General features: G+C 37.1%; 1 protein-coding gene across 1 annotated transcript in view; it reads right to left on the bottom strand.

Annotated features, from left to right (window-relative positions):
* The window catches only part of LOC129249459 (P protein), an 81,979-nt gene extending 65,079 nt beyond the window's left edge, over positions 1-16,900 (bottom strand). Inside the window, exon 1 of the mRNA XM_054889287.1 lies at positions 16,622-16,900. Coding sequence (XP_054745262.1) covers positions 16,622-16,701 — 80 coding nt within the window. The 5' untranslated portion in view covers positions 16,702-16,900. The remainder of the gene's footprint in view (positions 1-16,621) is intronic.
* Between the last annotated feature and the right edge of the window lie 302 nt (positions 16,901-17,202).

The raw sequence follows: 17,202 nt of genomic DNA, 5'->3' as shown, positions 1-17,202 counted from the left end.
CAAAATCGGCCCGTTTTTGAAGCGGATGGTGACTGGCGATGAAAAGTGGGTCACTTACGACAACGTGAAGCGCAAACGGTCGTGGTCGAAAATCGGTGAAGCTGCCCAGACGGTGGCCAAGCCTGGATTGACGGCCAGGAAGGTTCTTCTGTGTGTTTGGTGGGATTGGCAGGGAATCATCCACTATGAGCTGCTCCCCTATGGCCAAACGCTCAATTCGGACCTGTACTGCCAACAACTGGACCGCTTGAATGCAGCACTCATGCAGAAGAGGCCATCTTTGATCAACAGAGGCCGAATTGTCTTCCATCAGGACAACGCCAGGCCACACACATCTTTGGTGACGCGCCAGAAGCTCCGGGAGCTCGGATGGGAGATTCTTTTGCATCCACCGTATAGTCCGGATCTCGCACCAAGTGATTACCACCTATTTCTGTCCATGGCGAACGAGCTTGGTAGTCGGAAGTTGTCCACAAGAGAGTCCTGCGAAAATTGGCTCACCGAGTTTTTTGACAATAGGGAAGCGAGCTTCTATAAGAGGGGCATTATGAAATTGGCATCTCGTTGGGAACTCATCATCGAACAAAACGGCGCATATTTGACTTAAATCGCATTATTATAACCAATTTTATGAACAATAGAAAATTCAATAAAAATACCGCAAGACTTTTTTGACAACCTTTATATGCAAATATGATATGCAAAATATACGTAACGATTTCTACGTACTGTGATTCAAGCTAAGCTTTTCGCTTCGTTCCAATTTAAATTTAAAAAAAAACAAAAAAAATGAAAGCAAGATATTAAGAAATTTAAGGAAATTAGTGTTGGTGAGAGAAAAATTATCCTGAAACTTAGAAATGAAGGCAAATCTTTCCGCGAAGTTGGGCAAATCATAGGAAGCAGTCACTCTTCTATGCAGTATGTCGTGCAAACATACAATACTCGTACAACCGGTTCAATTGTGTCAAAGCCACGTTCTGGCCGACCTAGCGAGCTGACCGTGCATGAAAAACGAACCACATTGCAATCAGTGAAAAATAATTCTGGCATTACAGCTTCTCAAATATGTAAAAATATTTCCATTGGAAAGCATATGTACTGTACTTAAAAAAGATGGGTACCGCGGACGCGTAACACGTGGAAAACCGTACATATCCGAAATCAACAGAAAAAAACGCATGGATTTTGCAAACGAACATGTTAACTAGTCTCCAGAATTTTGGAAAAATAGAATACTTTTCGGATGAAAGCAAATATTGCATATTTGGCATTAAGGGAAGAAAACTAGTTTGGCGTAAGAGCGGTACTGCGCTCGAAAAAGAAAATCTTGTACCAACTGTGAAGCATGGCGGGCGAGGTGTGATGGTCTGGGAGTGTATGGCGGCGCAAGAAGTTGGCAAACTTGTTTTTATAGAGTCAACAATGGATCAATTTTATTATTTAAATATTTTAAAGACTAGCATGATGCAAAGCGTTCAACAGTTGGAGCTTGGTGATGATTTTTGGTTTCGGCATGATAATGATCCCAAGCATTCGGCATATAATATTAAGGTCTGGTTGCTGTATAACACAAATCCCCAATTGTCCAGAAAATTACTAACTAAATATTTTTCATAAAAGTTTAGACTATTTTAATTTTTTTACAATGAATTTCTTAATATGTTGCTTTCATTTCTTTATGTACGGATACTTTTTGTGACATGTGTATGTACATATATAATTGGGTCTTGCTCCCTATATTGGGTGTTTTCGCCGAACTCCTCCTCTAATTTGTCGAACTCCTCCTCCAATTTGTGGTATGCATCTTGATGTTCTTCCATATAGAGTGACCTACAGCTTTATGCCGCTTCCAAACGACAGAGGTTTGCTATTGCCAGCCGAGAAGCGACTGCTATTAGAAAAAACTTTGGTGTGCATTTGTGTTTTATACTCGCGGTTGCGAAGCCGGATACTTCCAGATATTATTTGCGCACCAACCAATTCGCACCAATCTGCGGCCGAATTAACGATTAAATAAGTATTTTTACATTTTTTCTTAAAACACATACTGCTATTAGTTTTAAACAACCGGAGAAAAAGGAAACAATATTCCATTTCCTCTGTGAATGCCCTGCCCTATGGAAGGACAGAATGTTAACCCTCGGCAAATCGTTGTTCGAGCGTCCCGAACAACTGGCTGCCTTAGACGTCATCAATCGAATAAGGTTCTTAAACCGCACAGACTGGATATAGCCATGCTGTAAATAACCGTTAAACAAGTTGGTAACGAGGATGGAGCAACAAAATGGTGCGGAAGCGCTAATTCGAGAAGAATCACCACTTTAACCAACCAACCAACTGGTATAACCTGGAATAGATTCGTATTGATACTCCCGCCTACGAATAAACCAGTTTTCAGAAAAATGTACGACTATGTCCAAAATGTTTGAATCACTTGATTGAAATTGCATTATTATTATAAGCTTACTGAAATCTGATAATTGCCAATCGATCGTCAAGGCAAAATCTAACTGATCGTAGTTTTAAGAAAAATAAAAATTTATTTATATTTTGTTAAAGACTCATAGAGTTGCATTAAAATATTTTCGGTTCATTCTGGATAAATATCCTAACTTCGGGTGTTTTTTTAGCTGAATGAGTTATATAGTCTTTATTAGTTCGTTTGAAATTTTTTAGGTTAATTTGAGGTCGCATGAAACTACTATTTTTTTAGTCACATAAACCGTTTTTGTTTAATCAGGTCTCAAAGGTGCAAAAGACACTGTTTTTAAACATTTTTGAGGCAGCATTTAATTTCACTTGTTTTACTCATTAGTAATAAGAGTTCGTTTATGGCATAGGTGTAGTTGCAGCTAAATTAGTGCTAGATGTAGCATGCTTCTTTAGTAATTGCTTAATCACCCATCAGCCATTAAAAGGCCTGTTAATAAGCGAAATAAGACGACTCACACTTAAAAAAGACTTTTTCACCTTAAACAAAATAATGTGAATTATGTGAAATGCCTTTTAAAAACGCCGCTCGTTGTTATGCACAACACGCAAGAAATTAAGTTTAGATTTAACATATTCGCAAACATGCCACCAACACGAGAATCCGCCAAGCAAAAAGGCACATAATTAAAAAAAACGCAAACGGATACTTGTCATTTTGACAAAAATTGTCATGAAGGACACCAAAGGACCTTGCGTTAATGACTGACTAGCATGGCATTTAAGGGTAGCAACTTTTTTAGTAAGCGAAGACAAAATGTCAAAATGCCGCCTATGACCTTGACTGACTTTACAAATCTTCGCCCTCAGATACACATACGTTTAAGCGAAATTACCAAAAATTAGTCACAAATACATTGTAAAAAGGTAGTGCTGCTCGTGTTCTTGTAAGAATGAATCCAACAAAATTCGATTGTCTCAAAAGCAGAGAATCAATATGGTTCACAAATTTCCTCAAATTTTCACTTTCCTTCCAATTAGTTAGCACAGCGTTATACCAATACAGCATCTACTAGCAGCTGTGTACCTCTGTATGTATGAAAAAAATAAATGTATTTATATATGAATGTACGAGTACGCTGTGAGTTGGGGAATTTATGACTACAATAATCGCTAATTGCATATCGTTCGAACGTCGTGCCAACTGCCTGTATGTGTGTATGTAACTATATATGTATACCACTAATATTCTCACTTTCTGCTGCTTTAGGCCATTTTAATTGCAATTATAGCAATTGCAGACTTTATTAGGTCCACACGCACACACACACATATATTACAGTGAAATTAGTTTGTTTTCGAATAAATTTCCACAAATTGGAAGTGTTGTTCGGCGTTATACGATTCATGAAAACTTTTCAAACCTTACTGAATAGAAATGTCAACACAGTTTGCCATTCTCAGCTTTCAAATCATAATTAATGATTTCGATGCAGTTAAAAAAACATCCGCTATGTCTCAAAAAACAACATCAAGACGCAAGCTCGACCAAACACCCAAAAAGGGTGTACGCGCCAATTATATATATGTCTCAAAAACAAAAGAAAAAAATCAAATATTCTGTAAGTAATGTGCATATAAATAACAGAAAAAGTGGTAGTTTGAAATGTAGGCGTTTTTGAGTAAGGCGGTTTTAAGCCCATGCGCCTAGTTATTCCCATGTAACCAGGCCTGCGTTTGCCGCCTCAAAATAATATTAGTTTGGTGAAAAAGAAATCCATTATTTTCTCAATAGATGTGTGGAGAGATCGATATTTCGTAAAGTATCGACCAAAGAATTTCAAGTTTATGCTCGTTGTCAAACTGATATTTTAAACTAAACAAAACTATTTTACTGTGTTTTTTCCATTCTGTTGTGAGTACCCTGTAACTGCCAATAATTACAAAAATGTCGATAAAAGTTTTTGGAAGGTTTCACTAATATCGTTAATCCTATTTTAATGTTAATTTAGCTAAAATTGAAGTACATCACTATTCGATATGGTATATATTACAAATTTGGAACTTTTCGGTACATAATAATATTATGTAAGGAAAGAGAATCATTACCTTTTAACAAAGGCTACAGTAAAGGGCAAAATTGTTCATCGAAACTCAAAAACTTTGGAAAGTATAAAAAGGAACTTAAAAGTATGTCAGTGGACTAACTAAAAAATGTAAATATATTCATTTCATACGAATAAAGTAAAAAAAAAAACAGCCCAATGTGAATACTTTTGTCCCTTGACTTAAGAGCGGAGTCAGGTAAACATTAGGATTTCGTATGACTAATGGCAGATTTCACAGTGCTACAAAAAAAAAAAAAAAAACGAAATACACCTGACATTAACAATTTTTTATTGCATAATTTTACTACAAAATTAAAGATGTTTGTTAATATTCTTTGAGTGCATTTATTAACGAAGAAATTAATGTATTACTTTCAATAATCGGACAAAAATTGCGTAAACTACGCTAGTTTTCCGTAAATATTGTAGAAAAAAATGCCTTGAATATCTATCCATTTGTGGAACCATAGTTTTGGTCTTTGATGATTATTTACTTGGAAAAATCACTGCATTCTTTATGTATTGACAATAAATGTTTGACAATGACAATTTATCATAAATTACAAATGAAAGGTTTACGTGTTTCTATATAATTTTGCGACATAATTTTTGCGCGATTTCTGAGGCGCAGAGACCCTCCTCCTCCCACGCAGTAACTTTACCTCTCTCTAATTCGGTAAGTTTTGAGTTAAAAAAATGATAAAAAAGCACTTTCTCCAGGTTTAATCAAATAAAAATCAGAACTAACTAGTTTGAATAATTAATTGTTGTACATCATTTGAAAGGTCTGACAATATCATATTCAAAACATATATTGGGAGGTTGAATTAGTTTTAAAGGTGATACACAGATGGCGCTATTTATCACTTTATCGCGTTGGCAATACTGAATATATATTCATGACAAAGCCTCATCCCTAGGCTTTGTTTATCAGTATCTGTCATTTCGCTGAAGTATAAACAACGCAGTGTTTTCGTGCTCCGAGTATGTCAACTTTCGTGCCGTCGAAACGCAATTTGGGGGAAGCTTTGCTTTTCTGCTTCAATTTGAAAAAAAATACAGCCCAAGCCCGTGAATTGCTGCAGGAGGCCTACCCAGACCATACTCCGTCGATTTCAATATGTGAGTACTGGTTTCGACGATTCAAAAGTGGTGATTTTCACACCGAAGACAAGGAGCGTCTTGGCCAGCCCAAAAAGTTCGACCAAAAGCAAGGACATTGGGTCCCGTACGAGTTAAAGCTGCGCGACGTCGAACGGCGATTTTTTACGTGCGAATTGCTGATCGAGCGACAAAATCGGAAGGGTTTTTTGCATCGGGTGGTGACTGGCGACGAAAAATGGATCCACTACGATAACCCAAAACGCAAAAAATCATGGGGTTTGCCCGGCCACGCATCAACGTCGACGGCCAAGCAGAATATTCACGGCAAGAAAATCATGCTCTGCATTTGGTGGGATCAGGTCGGCGTCGTATATTTTGAGCTGCTCCAACCGGGCGAAACAATCACGGGGGATCGTTACCGACTGCAATTGATGCGTTTAAGCCGGGCATTGAAAGAAAAACGGCCGGAAACGGTAAAAAGGCACGACAAGGTTATTTTGCAACATGACAACGCTCGGCCGCATGTTGCTCAACCTGTCAAAAAATACCTTGGAACGCTTGGCTGGGAAGTGTTACCCCACCCGCCGTATAGTCCAGACATAGCTCCCTCCGATTATCATTTGTTCCGGAATATGAGTCTCGATTTGGCGGACCAGCGGTTCTCCTCGTACGAGGCTACCAAAATATGGGTTGAGTCATGGATAGCCAAGCAGCGGCCAGAATTTTGGAGAAACGGCATCCGGAAATTGCCCGAAAGATGGGCGAAAGTTGTAGCTAGCGATGGCCAATACTTCGAATAAAATATTTTGTACCGTTTTTTCACAATAAAGCCCCAAATCTTCGAAAAAAACCTTTAAAACTAATTCAAACTTCCAATAAAATATTGAAAATCGGTGAAAAAATGACCGAGATATCCGTAGATTACCGCGCAAAGTCTGAAAAAACGGTTTTTTATAAATAAATAAAAATTGAAGGGTACAACAAAAATAACAAAAATATTTTTATGCATTATTCGACCATATAAACAACCTACAGTGTGTAATTTGTCAGGTGTATTTTCAGTGTTGCACCGTGTTTTTTACTGCATCGATTATTTTTGGCATACTCTCTACTAGATTTTTTAGGTATATATTTCCATGCCAAGAGAGCCCGCGTCCATAATTCATAAAAGCGTGCAACGTCTAAAGTGGTAGATGCGATTAAAATCTGGTGACTGGAATGGTCAGTTTAAGCCACGTTTTTGTTTTTTCGTATAAAAATGCATACAAATATTTTCCTGCCCACGTTAAGTCTAAATATATCTAGACTTGGGACACACATAATTCCATTTATAAGACGAAATATACCGAGCTCATTTCCCCAAAAGCATTCTCAGACTATAATTGATCCAACGATTCTGCGATTCTGTACACCAATTATTTATCAATTTACGTCTATATGCGTCCATTTGACTCTACTCAATTAACCTTAGCTTTATCGGATCAAGGAATTTATTAAACTATTCTTAATTGTAGAACTATTACGATTTAAGGCTATGTGGGAGAACTGTTTATAGTAGGCCTATTTTCATAAAGTTAATGACTTCAACTAAAATGGTAAACAAATTATATAAGGAGTTGGACAAATTAGTCATGTAAGTATACTACTACCAATACTTCTCATAATCAATAAACCTTTTATACCACGCAACATAACTCATCCTGCATCTCTTAATTCATTTAAAGAACCACTTTTCAATTCACCAGTTATAGAATAATAAACTAAATGTGATGAATAACTTGCTGTTAATCCAGTAGAAAAAAATAAATAAAGAAAGAAGATATATGTATATAATTAAAGAATTTTTATAATTAAAGATATATGTATCACTTTTGTTGCTAATCAGCAGTTCAATTAGTCTAAAAGGTGCTGCAGTAGTCGAGAAGATAATTGAATTAAAGAGTGATTGATGATAATTACACACCATCACCTACTCTACCACTAAGCTTCAAATTATCTGTGTATATATGTATCGAGTGAGATATTTAGCTTTCGCAATGGCTGCAAAAACTACAAAACACCGACTTCCATTGTAATAATAACTTTTTATTAATTGGCAAAAACCTCTACTATTAATATCTGCACCACGTATAACTGTATAGCTTGAGTAGTTTTAATCTGTCCCACGGAATCTATGGGATGACACGTATGTATCAGCGGGTGGCCCACGCACTTCCGGCCAACATGGCGTATGCGTAACATGCGGCTTCCTTTGTTGCTATGCGAAGCGCAAACTAACTTTAGAAATGTAAACTGAAAATAATAAAAAAATTAAAATGAAATACTAATATACAAGGTAACGCGAATATAGGCACGAAACCCTTTACTTGCATACATACAAACATATACAAAAAAAAAATCGCCCATTGCTCTATGAAAATCATATTCTAGAGATCAAAATAAGAAACTTTGCCGAAGGAACCATACCTCTAAACCGAATTCTGATGTCCCCCAATTTGGGTCGAACTTTTTAGTTTCTTTTCTCATGTAAAGGCCAAAAATGGTGATATTTTTAAATGATTGTATGGGGAGTCCCCCAGGGGAGTTCCAAGGGGTGTGACACTGGCATGGGTGGATCGGCCGTCCAAAGTTAGTGGGGGTCGGTCATACATTTGGACTCGATTGGAGCACTACAAATGGGTCAAAGTGGGATTTTTCGTTCGACCCAAATTGGGGGACATTAGAATTCGTTTTAGAGGTATGGTTCCTTCGGCAAAGTTTCTTATTTTGATCCCTAGAATATGATTTTCACAGAGCAATGAGCGATTTTTAAATCGACCCGCCCTAATACTCACATATAGTAATATTTACTTATTAACTCAAATCTATAAATAATTTCAGCTTATATGCCCAAGAACCCTTGCACTTCCATCCACTTATTTTTTCAAATTATAGGTCTAAAGTATTAATGGTCTTATGGCTATTTATTCTATTTCCTGTAGTACTGGAATTTTCACTTCAGACTTATGAAAGCATTGCAGTTTGTATGTACCTATGCGCAGACATAGCATCTATACTATTCGTGTGTTTCCTTATACATTTTTCTCGATTGGTATGCATTTATTGCTTCCATTATATAAGTAAATGCATTGGGTCTGGCGTTTTCATGAGTTGGCTCAGCCATTTGTCAAAGATGTTGATATTTTTATGAAGCTTTTATTTAATATATATAAAATGTATTAAAGTAAAGTAGGCTAGGGCCTGAGGTAGAGAAGACGTTTTATAAAAAACCAATGTATTTTGGGCACTACGACTCGGTATCTTAGGAGCCTTCTTGAAAGTTATGCCCGCGTACGCCGCTTATCGGCTATTTAATCTGCTTGACAATGTTCGAGGATAAGATTGACCTATAAAACAAAATGCTATGATGCAGCTAATTACCAGTTAGTCAATTTTTTTTTTTTGGCAGTGAGGTTGGGTTAAAAATGCCTTCGCACCATATAGTAACCACTAAAAATATCCCTCCTCTTCTCTTGGATTTTTCCCTCCACCCCGGGACTGCTTCGAGGTAGAGGGACAAGACAAACACGTCTGTTGACCGGACACGAACTCCTCATAGGCGGACAAAATATGAAAAAATTGAGAGAGTATACTAACTAAATGGAAAAAAGATGAATTCCTGGATAAAGTGTAATATTTCTACATGAATATATTAGTTTGGGGTAAAAGAAATCCTTTATACAGGGTGGCTGATGAAAGCCGCTACCAAAAAAAAAATTGAATAACTTTTTTTCTTTTTAAGTTATCTGTTCCATTTTTGTTTTAATTTGCAGATTGATCTTTAAAATTTATTAAAATGGATAACTGGGACACGCAAACAAGAATTTGGATAGTCCGCCGCTATCACGCACTGGAGTCCGTAGTTTTGGTACAGAGAGAGTACAGGCGGATGTTTGGCGACGATCCCCCGAGCAGATGGACCATAATGAGACTGGTGAATAATTTTGCTGAGCAAGGAACAGTCGCAAGAAGGCCTTATCATCGAAACCCACCAGTTCGGACGGAGGAAACGATCGCTGCTGTAGCTGCAGCTATACAAAGCAATCCAATGGTTTCAACAAGAAGCTTATCTGCTCAACTTGGTGTCAGCCGACAGTCTTTGCAAACAATAATGCACAAAGATTTAGACTTATTTCCCTACAAAATTCAAATAGTTAACAAACTGAATGCAGCAGGCTTGCCGATTCGCTTGGAATTTTGCCAGAAGATCCTGCAAATGGTGGAAGAAGACCAAAATATGTTAAACTGCCTTTTCATGTCTGATGAGGCCCATTTCGATTTAAACGGCAATGTGAACAAACAAAATTGTCGAATATGGAGCACTTCTAACCCACAGATACTCCACGAGACGGAATTGCATCCTCTTCGCGTGACAGTGTGGTGTGCGGTTTCTTCACGCTGTATTGTCGGGCCTTATTTTTTTGAAGAAAATGGTCACACCGTTACGGTTACTGGAGACAGTTATTTGAAAATGCTGAAAGAATTTTTCTATCCAGAACTACGCCGAAAGAGAATTCCTTTCAACTCTGTGTGGTTTCAACAAGATGGGGCAACGTCTCACATAGCCCAGACTGTTATGACAGAGTTGCGACGAAAATTTCCCAATAAACTGATTTCAAGAAACTCCGAATTTCGTTGGCCCCCCAGGTCGCCTGACCTTACTGCACCTGACTTTTTCTTGTAGGGTTTATGTAAACAAGAAGTTTATAAAACAAAGCCAACAAATTTGGATGAACTAAAACAATCCATTCGGGCAACAATTGCGGCTATTCCTGTCGCAACTGTCAAAGCAGCAATGAACAACTTTTTACTAAGATGCCGCACTTGTGTCAACGAGCATGGGGGGCATTTAAATTCAATTATTTTTAAAACTAGTTAAGCTACATTTAATAAAATTTAATGACCTTCAACTTGAAAAAAAATAAATGAATTCCATACACTAAAAAAAAAGTTATTTGAGTTTCTTAATGTAGCAAAATTCATCAGCCACCCTGTATTTGCGCAAAGTTTATGCGCAAATAGTTAAAAACTGTTTTATGGTCGATCTTTAGCTCCTGGGCGATGCAACGACTACTAATATGCCGATCAACTTCGATTATTTCTGTAGTTTTATCGACATTTTCTTTAATATTGAAAATGGCTGAATGAAATCGACGAAACCAAAATTGCACGTAATTACCTGTTACAAATTCGGCACCATAAACACCATTCCAAATGGCTTGCATTTTCGCCTTTACCAAAGAACAACTGTAAAATGTACCGAACACCCTGTAACTCACAACTGAATGAAAAAAAAACAAAAAACAGCTAAAGATTTTTTTTAGTGTGAAATACGAGCATAAAATTTAAATTGTTTGATCGATATTTTACGAGTTATCGATCGCTTTACAAATCTACCGAGAAAATATTGTATTCCTTTTTCCCAAAACTAATATTTTATTTGGTTTGTGCCGTAATTTTATTAACGCTTACGAGAAAAACAACTTGTATATCCAGGCATTAGCCACTATTAGTTTTACTAATTAAATGCAAGCATAATTTTTCCTGATATATATAATTAATTCAGTACATTTGGTATGATGTCACTAGTGAGCCTCTGCATGAAATTTTAAAAGAAATAAGTCCAATTCTCCAGGTGTATGCTCAAAATTGGAGAAACACAGGTTCATCGTCAAAAACAAAGAGATTATTCGGTCAAAATGGATGGGAGAATGACTTTACTTACACTTTGTAAGTATGAAGTATGCACTTTTGCAAAAATATGAACGATTTACTATAATATCAATATCTTTCATTTAAATGAGAAATATTATTCAATTATTTATTAAAATTTATATGTTCTGAATTAAGCTATCCTCCCCTTGGGCAGACACCTCTCTTGGGCGGACAAAAGTTGGCTGACGGTGAGTGTCCACCCAAGGGAGGTTTCACTGTGTTGAATAAGCTCATATTTGTGTAGTCATCGGGAATGCGGCTTGGTGGTAGGCATTTAGTAAACAGACTGTATACAAAGTTTAATCGTGTGCATTCTATTTGAGACATATTAATTTTTTGAAAATGTCAGGTGTATTTAAATACCAGCTAATACTCGAATTTCATTGCGTCATCTCATATGTAAAAATTAAATTTTTTGCCTCTTGCGATTAGTTTATCAAGTGGGAAAAATATTAGTGTGAAGCTTTCACGCTCATTAGAACCAACTCCGATAAATTCTATCAAATTGGAACACAAATTTTGCCTTGAGTTCAAAATACCCAAAGCAGCATTGTCGTTCGATTTATTAAATTAATTAGGATGTTTTTTCATCAAATTTGATTTCTTTAAAAGTCAAGTATGAAAAATTAAATTTAGATAACCTTAAATGCGCCAAAAGCTTCTACTCAGTTTGTGTGGGACTTGGAACGTAATTTCCCGTAAAATAATGAAGGTTAGCCCAATTTTAAACCAAATTAAAAATGTATTTAGATATCTTTGGCAAACTCAAGCACTACCAATGAATTTCGAAAGTTAGATACGAAAATAAATGGCCTTTAGCTTATGAATTAATGACGCATCCCCATTTAGATAGTTTAAATTCATCATGCGCGTAGATGCGAATGCTGGAAAAAAAACAAAAAACGAGAAAATGTGCAAAGCAAAAATAAATTTTTAATATGATGTCCTTTCAGGCATAGTCAGATGCTGAGATGAGATCAAGCAAAAGTTAAAGAAAAATATATAAAATCAGAGAAAAGGTGAGTAAAAATGTATGCTTACAAGTTCATATGTCGATAGTAGCCTAATAACAAAAACTACAAATAAACAACAACAAAAAACGAGTGTAGCGCTTTTTGCCACTTTTTTGAAAGTGAATTGAATATTGTACCGAAATAGAAATTGCAGGACAAAGCGTTCACCGACCAGTGCAACAAACCGAATCGTAAACCAATCCGCTCACCCATACCCACCAGAAGCCGCATCAAATCAACATCTAACTATAGTTGTGTGTCTGAAAACTTAGTGTCTGTCATATAGTATTTATATTTATTTTTTGAGCCCGCATTAGAATTTGAATGAGCTATAGCTGCGACAGATTCTGCTTCTTAAATCATTAATGCGCCATGCGAGTAGCTAAAGTACCAAAAAAGCAGCCACCCACCTTACTAGTCATGCAGCCGAACGAGCCAGTCGGTTAGTCGTTTGTGAGTGCCTGTAATGGGTGGTGGATGTGGGGACAGGCAGACAAGCAGAGATGATGACTGTCACAGTAGCAGTGATGATAAGCATATCTAATCCAATTTCAAAAAAGTTAAATATAAATTGTATTCACTTAGTCGAATATTTGCGTATATTTATTTTTCCATAAGTGGGCGAAAGTAAGTGATGTTTGAGTACATACATATCAGTGTGTAAATTTAGATTCTATGTAGGTGTGAGAGTGTATGTATAATTTCTGAAGTAAACTTTCGCCTGAATTGAAGGCGATTGGTTCGAGAAAATTGAGGTACGAGTACATGGAAATTAGGGGTTTAAAGTAACGCTTCCTGCGTCACGAGTGATAGAATTATTTCATGTCAAGGAAGGTTATAAATACACTGCTTTCCTCATATATTCATATAAAACGCCAAATCCTACTTCATGAATGAAATGCGTGGAATATTAATGTATTCCCATAGTAACTCTGCTACTAAGTGCATCAAATTTTCTTTACCCAACAGAACGCCCAGTAAACGAGTCTTTTCCACCAAATACTATGCCCACTTATTAACTAAGTGTCCTTTCCAGAACTATCGTCCTCGGATGACTGTGTCCGAACCGACCGATAAATCTTTCAGAGAGTAGTCATTGTATGCTATACGCTATATTTGGGTACGAAGTATCCAATAAAAGTCAATTCGAAGTAAAAACGACAGCGAGCCGCCCGACGTCAGATAAATATAATTTTCTTTGTTTTATGTTTGTATTGAGGTCATTTGTGTTCGACAATTAGGCAGCCTGACATCATAATCATCTACGATCCGACTTCTGAAAAATGGTGGAGCAAAATAATCCTGCTTTTTGAGATTTGGTTATAATTTGCTGTCCGACTTCTTCTTCTTGATTAGCGCAAAAACCGCTTAAGTGATTTTTGTCTAGATGAGAGCCTTATAAAGTGTTAGTTTTGTTCGTCGAGAGAGGACTTTACTACTCACCAAAGTAGCACTTGTTGGCAAAATCCGACAGGATTAAAGAAATTGCTTTCTCTAGACGCCAAGGAAGCTCGAGCTTCAAACTCACGATTCAGCTTGGAATCGTCTGTGTGTAAGTAATCGCTTTAAGGTGATATCTCAAATTTGTGCTATTTTATGCTGACCAGTAAACACAAATCATTTGACCATGATTATCGCTTCCTACCTAGGTGTTTCAGAGCTGACAGATGTTGATGAGATGTGGTGTATATTATATGTAGTTCAATAGGAACGAGATATAGAGGGCAACCAGAGAAGAAGTTCTCATTGCACCTATCGGCCCAATGCACGTCTCTCTCTGTTCTTCCTAGTGCGGAATGATACATGGGTTACGTTGGGCTGCCCCCTAAACCAAGAATCCGCTGCACAATAGAACTGCATATATCCAAGGCACTATTTCCGGATGAAGACTCCAGGTCTTCCTAAAAATATTTAAGGTCAGCCGTTGAAACCGAGAGTGTATTGAGCATGGCATACAGGCAGTAAATCGAGTGCTCACTATGTCAGTATGATAGATAAATAATTTTCTGGTAACCTTCGCCATCGACGGGCAACGGCAAACCTCTGAATGCATTTGTGAATGGAACAGTTTCTCATCGATGTCACTCGGTGTTCGGAGGTGCTATACATTTACAGGACTCACTTTATTTATAATGAACTACTTTAACGGTGTAATAGCTCAGGAGGAAGTTTCAAATTCAAGTAGAAGAAAAAAAACCCTGAAATCAAAGGGCAGCTGGTCAAAGACAGAAACCTAAATGGTGAACCTCAGCTATAGTTCCTTTTCTCTAAACCTTGAAACCTTCCTCCAGTTCCAGAGGCGCAAAGTTTATTGTATGTCAAAAACTCTGAATATCTAGTTTTGTGCTTTTTTTTTTGTCCAGCAAGAAGGAACCACTTGGTACTAGCATGTTGCGTCCTTCTAACTATAATTACTGCAAACCCTAAAGCCTATGACTTTTACTATATTTAGAACAATGTTTTTCCTCTCTCAAATATTTCCATATCCAAGGTACGCTTTGATGAACACTTGCGAGTACGGATTTCTTCTTTCTAAGGGTTGCTAGATGAGGCAGCCAGTTCCAACAAGAGGGTTCCCTTCTTTGTGTTCCGAAAATATTTTTCGAACAGCCAATTTTTACCATCGCTTGGCTGATAGGATTCCATGAAAGCAATCAAGTAGCCGCACACTTGAATGGGGGTGGGATAGCTGGGTGAGCTATGTCAAGTGATCCAAGTATTTTGGATGGCCTTCAATTTTTCTAAAAATTGACTTGTAGGCTTGAGTATAATAAAAAGTAAACTGAAATATTTTGAAAAAAAATTTAAAAATTCGAAAATTTTCTTCAAAATTTTTGTGTAGAGTTTTTTGAAGTCAGATATTCTAACACTTTTATAAATTATTAATTTTTATTTTATTTTTTAGAAAAAAATACTCGTTAAAAAACAATTTGGGGAACACTTTTTTCTCATTTTTGAAACCGTTAATCGAAAACTTCTGCTACCTTGGCAGCATAGTGTCAAAAAATGGTGGAGCGGAAGCTGATGTAAGTTCCCGCATAAGCAAAGCTCACCACGCTTTCCACAGGATGAATCGAATCTGGTCATCAAAACATATCAGCACAAAAACAAAATTGCGGATTTTCAATACAAGCATCAAACCAGTGTTACTTTATGCGTGCGAAACATGGAAAGTCACAGATACCATATACAGTAGCCTACAAACAGTTATCAACAGATGTCTGCGCATTATTCACCGCATATTTTGGCCAAGAGTTATCACCAACGAAAATCTTTTAAATATTTCGATGTGCAAGCCCATCGCAGCTGATATCAAAGAAAGGGAATGGCATTGGATTGGGCACACCTTACGCAAAGAAGACAATGACATCGCAAAGATGGCCCTAGAATGGAATCCACAAGGTTCCAGAAGAAGAGGACAACCACAAACAACTTGGATGCGATCAACACACGCGGAATACCAATCAAGATGTTCCTGGCATGAAATTCGAAAAATTGCACAAGATCGCTCACGTTGGTCTGAGTTTGTTTCCGCCCTATGCTCTGATTAAGAGCGATATTTCTTCATACAACTATATAAATAATTTCATGTACAAACTATTTATTGCTAATTTGACAAGAGATATCAAGGAATAAAAAAAAAATCAGATTTATTTATTATTATTTTCATTAATAGCTGAGACAGTGCCAGTGAGTTGACATCAATTCAAATGAATTCGTTTAAACTAGAAGAAGTTCAGCCGTCGAACGTTGAAAGAGAGGATGCGTTTAAAACAAGGCGATGCAAATAGCCGTACAATAAGGCGACAAGGGACTACTACTACGAAACTCTGTTGGATGAGACTGTGGACATAAATAGAGTTATTTCAAAATACGATGTGACAGCGTAACATTCAGTATCTCCTACTTACACCATTGTCTCATCAAGTTCAGTTGAAAAGTTCACAAACGGCTTTACTAACTATTGAAATAAAAATTATTTTCTTTGAATTTCTTTCATTTTTATCCTAAACTCCAAAGAAATTAAATATCTCTCAGACCAAGTAATGCTTTACAACTTTTTTATGATTTTTTTCACTTGTAACATTTTCATAGTTTACTGTTATTTTAGCAATTTAATATTAAATTAATTACATTAAACTAACTGAATTTAATAAAATAAGATTTCCGTATTGATAGACCAAATTAGTGTTATTTTTTTAGACTTACTGCGGTTGTGGATAGTTTTCATCGATATTTTTTGTGCGCAATCGTCGCTGGCAAATTCGCTTGGCAACTTTGAAACGCATTTTCAGAGTAATTTTCGCTTTATTGTTGTTGCTGGTGCGTCCAGTGCTATGTTGGTTGTTCACCCCTTTAGCAAAGTTGGCAGTAGCAATATTCTTTCTATTGCTTTTTAAGCTGCTGCTATTGCGACGAAAACTGTTATTATTGCCGTTTATGTTGCTGCACTCATTCGGCTTCGTCTGGTGATCAGTAGACGTAGTGGTTGCCGCTGTTGATGACGCTAATGCTGATGCTACTGAAGTGTCCTGTTGTGCTGTGGGCTGCTGTGCACTCACAGCAACAGGCTTAGCTTCGGTGGGGCCGTCTATTGAGATTCTGCTTTCAACCACCACTGCTGTTGATGTTTTGGCACCGTTTCCCTTTGGCGCCAACACCGTTTCCACAACCAGTACTTCGTTTTCTCCCACTCCCACGTTTTCTTCGCGCACGCTTTCCACCTTTTGCACTTCCTCCTCACACCTTGACTTCACCACCTCCCGTTCAATGGGTGGCGTCGGCGTGAC

The sequence above is a fragment of the Anastrepha obliqua genome, chromosome 5 (genome assembly GCF_027943255.1).
Source record: "Anastrepha obliqua isolate idAnaObli1 chromosome 5, idAnaObli1_1.0, whole genome shotgun sequence".
Lineage (NCBI taxonomy): Eukaryota > Metazoa > Arthropoda > Insecta > Diptera > Tephritidae > Anastrepha > Anastrepha obliqua.
The sequence above is the reverse complement of the archived record's forward strand: the minus strand, read 5'-3'. Positions and strand labels throughout refer to the sequence as shown.